Here is a 10,113-nt window from a genome sequence, read left to right as displayed (position 1 = left end):
TTGCTTCATAAATTTTTATGTACATTTAAAACCAGGACCTGGCCTTCACATGTAGCACTGTGCAAAAAAAATGTAAACAAAATAAGTAGAATAAAAAAAACGAAACAAAACAACATAAGCTTAAAACTACTATTTACAATATAAACAATAAAAAGAATGAATAAAGCACATCGATGGTGGCCCGGTTACATACAGTCAATACACATATCTGTCTCTCTATCTCTCTCTCTCACATAAATAAGCTCTCATAATCTTTATCTTTCAAATTTCCACACACGCATCTCTTGCGCACACAGATTACAGGCATCCAAATGACAGTTTAAGTGGCGTGTAAAAGTGCTCCTCTACAGAATTGGGTACAGAGGTGAGATACGGCATGCCAGTATATATACATACAAAATCACCACTACTAGTTTACCAGAAGAGCTCATAACCGCATTATTCAACCAAACTCATGGTGTTGCCGTTGCTCGGCGACAGACATTGAAGTTTAAAAATTGTTCTTCTGCGGAGATCCACGGAATAGTCGACCTGCACTTATGCACGGAACGCATTTAGATTCGGAAGATATATATATAGATTTTTATAGATATAGATATATATATATAGCATTTGTTCAAAATAAATGAGGTGAGACATGTGGTTGTCTGGTACAGAGACATTCAGTAGGGTTACATCACTTCCTGTTAAGTTTATCTGCGTGTACATTCAGGAAAATGTCAACCTCTGCTAACGTTACGTAGTCGCACTATTGATTCCCTTTACCCGTGGTAGGCATTTTGACAAATCTGTTAATTTAGTTTGGCTCCCTCTACTGTCGACGGTGTAAAAATTACATTGGCTGAAACCATTTTCTTGTTTGTGTTCAGTAAGGCAATGCAGAGCGTCATTGATAAACAATAAAAAATAACATTCTATTAGTGAAAAAGTCGCATTCTGAACTCTAACCGAGTCATTGATTTTCTAACGCTTTAAATGTAGTTGTGTATGTGTTGGTGTGATTTTGTTCGCCATTCGCTAACGCGAGTAAGGGGTTGTGCACACCAAAACTTTTAAACGCGGCTGAAAACGCCAGGAGGATGGCCAGCTTTCTTCAGCTAAGCGCTTTGGTAGCTATGATACTTCAGCTGTGAGCCGGTTGGTTGCTGTGGTCCCGCCCCTCCTCCACTGTGATTGGACGGCCGTGTGAGAACTGACATTGACGAGCGGAGCTTTTCACCCAAAGTTGAATATTTTTCAACTCTCGCCAAGGGCCGGGTTTCAAGGCAGAAGAAACCCGCTAGCTGCTGGCTTATTTGAAAAACGCAGAGCTTCCATTGGAAACAATTGAAGACATGCGCCGGCCGCGGGCGTAAAAGCTTTGGTGTGCACGCCCCCTAAATGAGGTCCTGTTACAGGTGCAATCGGATAATCCGCTATCGAAAGGTTGCCCCCTAGAATTCAAAAGTTGCAAGGGCGGGCCGATCCCCATTTACCTAGTGTTTGGTGGGCTCCCCTCCTTATAGAGCCCGGGACGACATCCCCCGCCTGACGGTCGACGTTCCCCATCCCCTTACAGACTAAGCAGTTCAGACAATCGAACCCACGAGTAGAAAAGTCGAACATGATTAAAAAATGAGCTAACAAAAATGTGCAGGTATATAATACGCCATTCCTTAAGAAAGACCCCAGTGGTAGCGGTTAGCACTAGCTACCAATGACTATAACAGTTTCTCTCAGTCCTCGGGATTGTTTAACAACACTCGAAATGAAAAGACAGACTCGCACACCACTCTACACTTGCCACAGCAACGTCCTTGGGGATACAACAGTCATACTCTTTATAAGCGCGTGTGATGTTGTGTCAATGCTGGCACTGTTCTCAAACGAACGTTTTCCGTCAACACCGTGAACGCGCCCTTAGGCTAGCTCGGTGCACGGATGGTGTAGACGCACACACATACACACACTCTGCCCCACACGCGCTCAGTTTGGCATTAGTTCCAAAACCGCTCGAGGTGAACCGCACCCCGGTGCTCTTTATCCGCTCTGTAAACAGTGTCTCGATTGATAAGAACAGTCTCCATTTCAATTCATCGCACATTTTTTTCTGTCCTTTGCATCTTTTGCTTTGTCTTCCTTCTCTCGCTTTTCTTTCTCATATTTGTCCTTCTCTGACTTGGCCACGCTGTTATAAGATGGAGGAGAGGCAGAGGATGGAGTCATGTCCGTTTTGTCCGACGCAGAGTTCTCGTGAAACTTTCCGATAACGAGCACCTCCTTCTCTGGGATGGGTACAACCCCATCCTTCAGATGTTGGCGGTACACTTCACAGGCCTTCTTTATCGTTTTCCTCATTCGGTAACGTCGGAAGGCCCTCTGAATGATGACGGCGGACATCTCCTCCTGTTTGCGGCGAAGGGTTGTCGTGATGGGCTCGTAAGAGACTTTCGAGGGATTGGAGGCCATGAATCGATCCTCCATCTGTCCTCTCAGGGCATCCATCTCACCCTCCTCGCCCAGGACCCTTAGCGTGAAAGCGAACAGGATGTCCAGGCAGTGGATTCGATCGCCGCTGACCATGGGTAGGTCCATGGCTATCAGCTGGATCTTGTTAGGTTTGGGAATGCGTAAAGGAGGATCCAGAGCGTCCGCAAAGTCAGAAAGTTTGCTGTATTCCACAAACTGCGTGGCGTCGGGGTCGAATCGCTCCCAGACTTCGTAGAACATTTCAAAGTCATCCTCGCTGAGCGGTTCTGCGCTCTCCTCCGTGGCTACGCTGAAGTTCTCCAAGATGACGGCGATGTACATGTTCACCACGATCAGGAAGCAAATGATGATGTAGCTCACGAAGAAGAAGATGCCGACCGAGGGGTTTCCGCAGTCGCCGCGGTACGAGCTGCCCGGGTGCTCAGTTTCGCTGTCGCAATCGGGATCTTGCTTGTTCAGAATGGGCGCCAGAAGGCCGTCCCAACCCGCAGAGGTGGTGATCTGGAACAAGCAGAGCATCGAGTTCCCGAACGTCTCGAAGTTGAACATGTCATCGATCCCCGCCTCGTGCTTCACGTAGGCAAAGTTAGACATTCCGAAGATGGCATAGATAAACATGACCAGGAAGAGGAGAAGGCCAATATTGAACAAGGCAGGAAGTGACATCATCAAGGCAAACAGGAGAGTACGAATGCCTTTGGCTCCTTTGATGAGACGAAGAATGCGGCCAATTCTGGCAAGCCGGATGACTCGAAATAAGGTCGGCGATACAAAGTATTTCTCGATCATGTCAGAGAGGAACATGCCTGGCAAGAAAAGATATACAAGTTTGATAAGCAAAGATTCTTCTGCTGCTTCTGAGTTAGCAATTTTTAATTTTGTAATTGGTGATACAGACCTAAAATATACAACAATATGACCTAAATCTCCTTATGATGGCTTTTTTCTATCGTTTATAGAGCATAATGATGACTTTGTAGATAAAGTGGTGGCCATCATAAGTAGATTTAGGTCATTTTCCTTAATGGCCCCCTTAAAGTCCGGACCTCAACCCCATCGAGCAAATTTGGGGGTGAGTTGGAAAATAAACTGCACTCGTATATTGAGTTACAGAAGGCATGGGATAACATTAGTGATGAAGATCTGAGAAAATATATTGACACTATGCCAAGGAGCGCTGTAATTGCTGCAAAAGGTTGACATACCAAATATTACATTTAAAAGTGCATAAAAACAGTATGACTAACTTTATGAAATAAAATCATGTTTTGGAGGCAAAAAAGGTCAATATTTTTAACAATATTTTTGTTCATTTTAGCCACCACTGTAAAGCTGGGTACACACCTAAAGATTATGAATGTTATTCGGTCAACTGATCATGATTTTTCCAGTTGTGCTAAGTCATATATCATTAAGTATGTGTTGTCTAATGATTCTACCCTGCTGGAAAAACCAGCATACCAGCAAGACCAGCATATGTTGTGTTTCGGTGCGGGCATGCTGGTGACCACCAGCATCAAACCAGCTTAATTCCCATGCTTGTCCATGCTGGTTTGATCCTGTTTTTTTCAGCAGGGTAGTGTTAGATAGCCAACAATTTTATTAAACAAGTACTTCGACTCGGCGCAGTAACACCCTCCCTCTCCCATTATGAGAGTGAGAAGGGGAGCGGACTTTTCAGGCGAGTCGAAGTACTCCCAAAAGTGCTATTACGCCATAAAATATAGTTCCTCTTTTAAATCCGCTTAGAAAAGCGCTATGTTTTATTTTGTACCACCAAACTTGCTCGTATAACTACTCGTCTTAAATAGGAAAAACGTTGATGTGTTTGGTCACTTCTAACTTTATCTCTAAATGGTAGCATTGAATGAATGGGGCTAAGCTAAATGCTATCGAAGCGTCGCAGCGCGCTCCAGCGCTTACGTGCACGCACACAGATGATAGAGGGATGTATCAACAGTTCTTAGTTAAGGTAATAACATATTTTAATATTGAAAATGAGTAGACTATTCCTTTAACTAAACCAATTTACCCATTTTTGTACTTTTATTATGCACACATATAAAGTAAAACAAGGCGGCAATGCAGAATGCTCAGTCTAATCAGTCATTAATGTGTTTTATAAAATGGTCCGTTCTGGTTCTTCATTCTGATTGGTTGAAACTCTTTCTAAGCCGTGATAAAATACCCCATAACCCCACGGTTCAGACCGCATTAAATAAGTATCACTGCGCCACTGTTGCTGCGTACTGATTCATGAAAATAAACACCACAGTCTTATCATATTTTTTATCTTGCACAATTAATGGCGATATACAGATAAATGTCAATAAATATTGTTGAGTCATCTCGTCGATAAAGAGAAAACGTTCTTTGAGGAGTTTCTAACTCAAATTCATAGGTCCGCTATTATCCACTAGATGGCGATCTTACCCAACTTTAACACTGACGCATTCGCTCAACACTGAAAACAGCGTGTTTTCATCAGGCTTTGAATCTGATCTCTTACTAAAGTCTTTAATCATATTTTCATTGTGTCTTTGCTGCATCTGTGTAATTTGGGAACTGCGCTCTGTTTCAGCCACACTTGATTTTGAGGAACTACTTTGTTTGGTGGAAAAGTAATATTTGTACTAATATAATTACAACTTATTTGTGTTTTATTTTATGAAATCCTGCTAACGTTATGCATATGAAGTAACTGTTTTATAAAAGCAATAAACCCCGCAAAGCAGTGGGGTTACAGTGCATTTTATAACAGCTAAGGGGGCTTCGCGTCGTGCCTAACAACGCCCCTTAGCTGTTATAAAATGCACTTGTTACCCACTGCTTTTTGGGGCTTATTGCTTAGTATAGACCATATCAAAAGATGTAAACAACACTGGTTCAGAAGCACTTCCTGTTTCAGTTTTTAACCCTAGATAAATGTTGGGATAAAATACAACCAACAGAACATATAGAACTAAATCAAAAAGTTACACAAACATCTTAAAGATAATGATATATGTGTGAAAAAAAAAACAGTTCCAAACTGAATCAGGAAGTGCTTCTGGACCAGTAGTGTTTACATCTTTTGAAATGGTCTATAGTGCAATGACTCAGTCGTTAAGTTTGTGCTCCTTTCTGACTGTCAAAATTAAAAACTGCTCCAGTCACAAGAAACAATCCTTAAGTGTGTTGTGTCCAGTCCTTATGTGTGTCCCCAGCTTAAATGTACAAACTCTACCAATTTTTTAATGCTCTTACCAACAATTGACAAAATCACCACCACAAAGTCAAACACATTCCAGCCCACGGTGAAGTAGTATTGCCGCAGGGATATCATCTTGAGCATACATTCTCCAGTGAAGAGGACGATGAAAACCAGGTTGATCCAGTACAGGATGTTGTCCATTTCTACCGTCTGGTCATCAGTTTCGACCATCATGGTCACCATGTTCAAGCAGATCAGGATCATAATGACAATGTCAAAGGCTTGTTTGGTGATTAAATCGAAGACGAGGCCCTGAAACACGTTCTAGAGAGAAGGAATGAGATATTGGCATTAGTTTGGCCAATGGAGACAAATCTGTTATGTAGCCCTAAAAAGATTACAGAAAGGTTAGAGATTTTGAAGCATCATGTCATGTAAAAGATACAATTAAATGCCCACTGAAATGCGCAGCATTATTTGATATGGTAACATAATTTCGACTGAAACAGAAAATCAGGGGGAATAGAGGCTATGCACGTGACGTCACCTTCGGCGAAATGTCTGCGGTTACGCCCACTGAGTGGCAAAAGACAGAGGGCAGCATTAGTGTACAGTGTGAAATCAGCGAAAACACGAGTCTAAATGGGATAAAGCTGTTGTGCGATAGACTGTACTAACAGATTAACAAGAATTCGGAGCTATCGTTTTACAGACTGCCAAAAAACACTGAAAGGAGAAGTAAATTGATCGTTCATGCCAACGTCTACAGACCACAGTTGGGTTGATAAGTTGCTAGGGTCACTATTAAGCAGAGGTTTTACATTCTACTTAAAAGTGTTTTTTCAAGTATTTGTATTTTATCCGTGTTTTTCATTGGAAAACATACATTCCAAAGCATATTATCATAATTGTTACTCTATTACATTTCATAAATACAAGTTTTTGTTTAAAATTTAATATTTAAGTACATGAACGTACTTTTACTCAAGTAAAATTACATTACAACTTTAATGTAATTAGGTATTAAATAAATTTTAATATGCAATATTAAAAAAAACACAGTATGATTCTATGCTTTAGTAACATTTTTCCCAAGAAAAACACCATAATAAAGCACAGATGCTTGGAAAATGTAACTAAGTATTGTCCACCTCTGCTATCAAGTCCAACTAAATTCAACTGAAGCTGATAATAGTCAGTTTTACTGGCGGTTTTCGCAGCAGCCTCTATGAAAACCAGTCATTTTGTTGAATGTTTGCCACTCAACAGAGCGAGCTCAGGCGTGGTCACGTGGAAAAGTGACGTCAATGCATACCCTCTATTATTGAGAAAGCCCTCCCCTTTTTAAAATAACCTATAGTGTTTAGTTTAGGGCGCAGTCCTGCAAAACCGCAATAACAGTGACTTTGTTTACTCCAATGGAAAGCATACAGTATTTGCATTGTCTGAATCATTTGTTATCCCCTACATAGTACACATATAAGAACCAGTAAATGTATTAACATTTAAGGTTGCACATAATGTATACTGTACCGTAGGCCTGGGAATGGGTTTCTGTGGCTTCTTAGATCCAAGTTTTTTCATGGCATTGTAATATTTCTTTTGTTCTTCTGTCATGAAGATGTCCTGTCCTCCTAGGTAAACAGCAAACAAAGATGACTGGTTACAACCATGGTTACTCTACTGTACATCTTGAAACCCAAACATGTGGCCTCTCTCGGTTTCTCTCTCTCTTTGGCCTGTCCTTTATATCAATAGACAAGCATTGTAAGCTTTATAATAAAGTATAACAGTTCAATTGTTTGCTATATAAACATAACCACTAATAGATTATGTATCAGATTACATTTCTCTGAACCTGAATTGAAAAAAATAAACATATGCAGGTCATTTATGTATATCACTGCTTGGAAACTCACGCGACCATGTCGTGACTATACAGGATCAGTATTCACGCGTATACTGTTCTTCATCAGTGTAAATACTTATCTTCTTCTTCTGCTGATTGAAGTTATCGATGATGACACCAATGAAGAGATTGAGGGTGAAGAAGGAGCCAAAGATGATGAAGATGACAAAGTACAGATACATGTATAGGTTCGATTCATACTTGGGCTGTTGCTCCAACTGTGCGTACAAGAAACAGACGAAGTTACAATTATTATGTTGTTTTAATAAAACAACCCCTGCTCAAATTTGCATTAGGGTGATTCTCACAAACTCCAGATTTAGAAGGTGTCCGGCATCAGAATTTTTAAAAAGGTCTGAACTTACTATAACCATTATGTTTAGAGGATTTAAATATTTCCTATAGAATTATTTACATTTTTCAGATTATCATTATCAAAAATTATCATTACCGCAACATGATATTACATTAAATATATGCATTTAGAAACTCATGTTTCGGTAATGAGAACTAAAAAGTTGTCTAGGTACTATTACAAAAAAATTACATTTATCTAACTTTTATTAAAAAATAAAAAAAATTTAGTTCCTTGAGGGCTTAAACAATGATTGAAAATTGTTGCGGAGGATGAGAAAATTGGTCTTGGACACATATATATTCCTTATTAATGTCTGTACATTTACCAATGATCACCAAATACCACATGTTTCTTTACTGTAAATGTTTATAGTATAACATGCACTGAAGCTTTTTATTTTTTAGATTTTTTAATTATAAATATTTCCATGTCAAAGAACCCAAATCCAGTCATGGACACGTTGCGGTAATGAAAATTTCCCCCTTAAAAATGGAAAAAACAACAAAATTGGTTTGTATGACGTCATTTGAAATCATGTGCAAAATAGTACGTGAAGAGATGTTTGTAACTGTATGCTTCTTATTTTGATAGCATTTATTTTTTTATCAAAATGTTTCGTGACACCTTATAAGTCTAATTTTGCGAGAATCACCCATTAGTATTTGAACTTACATCACGAGAATCCACAGCCGCATACATAATGTCCATCCATCCTTTAAATGTGGCCTTATGGAAAAAAGCACAATTGATATGGAAAATCAATAAATTGTTCGAACAGTTACAATCTATAGTACCAGAATTCTCGCAGTTTCTCACCACTTGCAGTAGCGCCAGGTATCCGGCTCCCACGTTATCGAAATTAATCTTCACGTTTTTCCAGCGCGCCGTTTCGTTGTTTTTGATCAGGGCTCGGCATTCTGACTCATTGTTGACCACGGTGATGGGAAACATCTCATCGTTGGTAATATTAATGCAGTGGTAGTATTTTCCAGCGAAAAGATTCACCCCCATGATGCTGAAGATCAGCCAGAAGATCAGACACACCAGCAGGACGTTCATGATGGAAGGAATAGCTCCCAACAGAGCGTTCACCACAACCTAAAGGAAAATAAACACATGACATCTCACACACAAGTTTACGTATTTGAAATCCACCTAAAATCTTGCTATGTAAATGAGAAACTATCTTTAATGTTGAATTTGGCTTGCAAAACCAGTATAACAGTGCTAAGTTGGCTTCATCTTAAACTAAAACTAAAGCGTAAACAGACTTTACGAATGTAAGTATGTATTTTTATGTTCATTCACCAATTTGGATCTTCAAAGTGACGACCCTCTCTGATAAATTTCCTGTCTAATATCTACAATGAATTAACTCTAATTGAACAGTTTTGTTCATTTGAACATCTTGCAGGGGGCTTATTACACATCTGCTGAAAATGTGGAGGAAACAAAAATGAAAACAGAAAAAAACCTTGTGGAGACACGATGACGTCACAACATTTGTTTACTGCAAATGAAAAGAGACACATAACAGAGAAAGAAATTTAAGGTCAAAGGCACAAACAACACAACAACCACCACAGAATCATCAGAATAGATCAGAGAAGTTCCAGCATCATACATGCATGCAGAGAGACGTGCAAACTACAGATCCAGGTCTAAAAATACTACAGGGATAGTTCACCCAAAAATGCAAATTTGGTCATCATTCACTCACTCTCATTTTGTTACAAACCTGTATAAATTTCTGCTGAACACAAAGGAAGAAGAACGTTTGTAACAAAGCAGATCTGCTTTGTTACAAATATATATAGTCCTTTTAATATTTATGCATTTATACAGATTTAAGACAACATAGGGATGAGTAAATCATGAGAGAGTTTCCATTTTTGGGTAAACATCCCTTTAACATGTGAAGATGTCCTCAATATTCACCAAGATCATGCAAAAGTAGCCTCCTGCTAACATTAAAAAGTATCTTTAGGAGTATGGTGTAATGTGGCTTGATGTGATTAATTTAGGTAGGAGATGTTCCTGGATTAATATATTTGTTGGTCTTGGACAACATTCTGATCAGCTGATCAGATTTTAGGGTTATGGTAATAAATTTGGGGTTAGAGGGTAAAACAGAAGAGAGTAATTTCAGAAGGCATATGAAGAGCTCAGATGCAAAACCCTCTA

The 10,113-nt window shown here is 39.5% G+C and overlaps 1 protein-coding gene across 6 annotated transcripts in view; it reads right to left on the bottom strand.

Annotated features, from left to right (window-relative positions):
- Nucleotides 1–10,113, bottom strand: part of scn1lab (sodium channel, voltage-gated, type I like, alpha b) — a 56,795-nt gene continuing 46,682 nt past the window's right edge. For all 6 annotated transcript variants that reach the window (XM_073870732.1, XM_073870730.1, XM_073870731.1 and 3 more), the window contains exons 22-27: nt 8,746–9,027; nt 8,602–8,655; nt 7,648–7,789; nt 7,196–7,296; nt 5,716–5,986; nt 1–3,275 (exon numbers count right to left, since the gene is read on the bottom strand). In XM_073870732.1, coding sequence (XP_073726833.1) covers nt 2,068–3,275; nt 5,716–5,986; nt 7,196–7,296; nt 7,648–7,789; nt 8,602–8,655; nt 8,746–9,027 — 2,058 coding nt within the window. In that variant the 3' untranslated portion in view covers nt 1–2,067. The remainder of the gene's footprint in view (nt 3,276–5,715; nt 5,987–7,195; nt 7,297–7,647; nt 7,790–8,601; nt 8,656–8,745; nt 9,028–10,113) is intronic.

This window comes from Misgurnus anguillicaudatus, chromosome 8 (genome assembly GCF_027580225.2).
Source record: "Misgurnus anguillicaudatus chromosome 8, ASM2758022v2, whole genome shotgun sequence".
Lineage (NCBI taxonomy): Eukaryota > Metazoa > Chordata > Actinopteri > Cypriniformes > Cobitidae > Misgurnus > Misgurnus anguillicaudatus.
The sequence above is the reverse complement of the archived record's forward strand: the minus strand, read 5'-3'. Positions and strand labels throughout refer to the sequence as shown.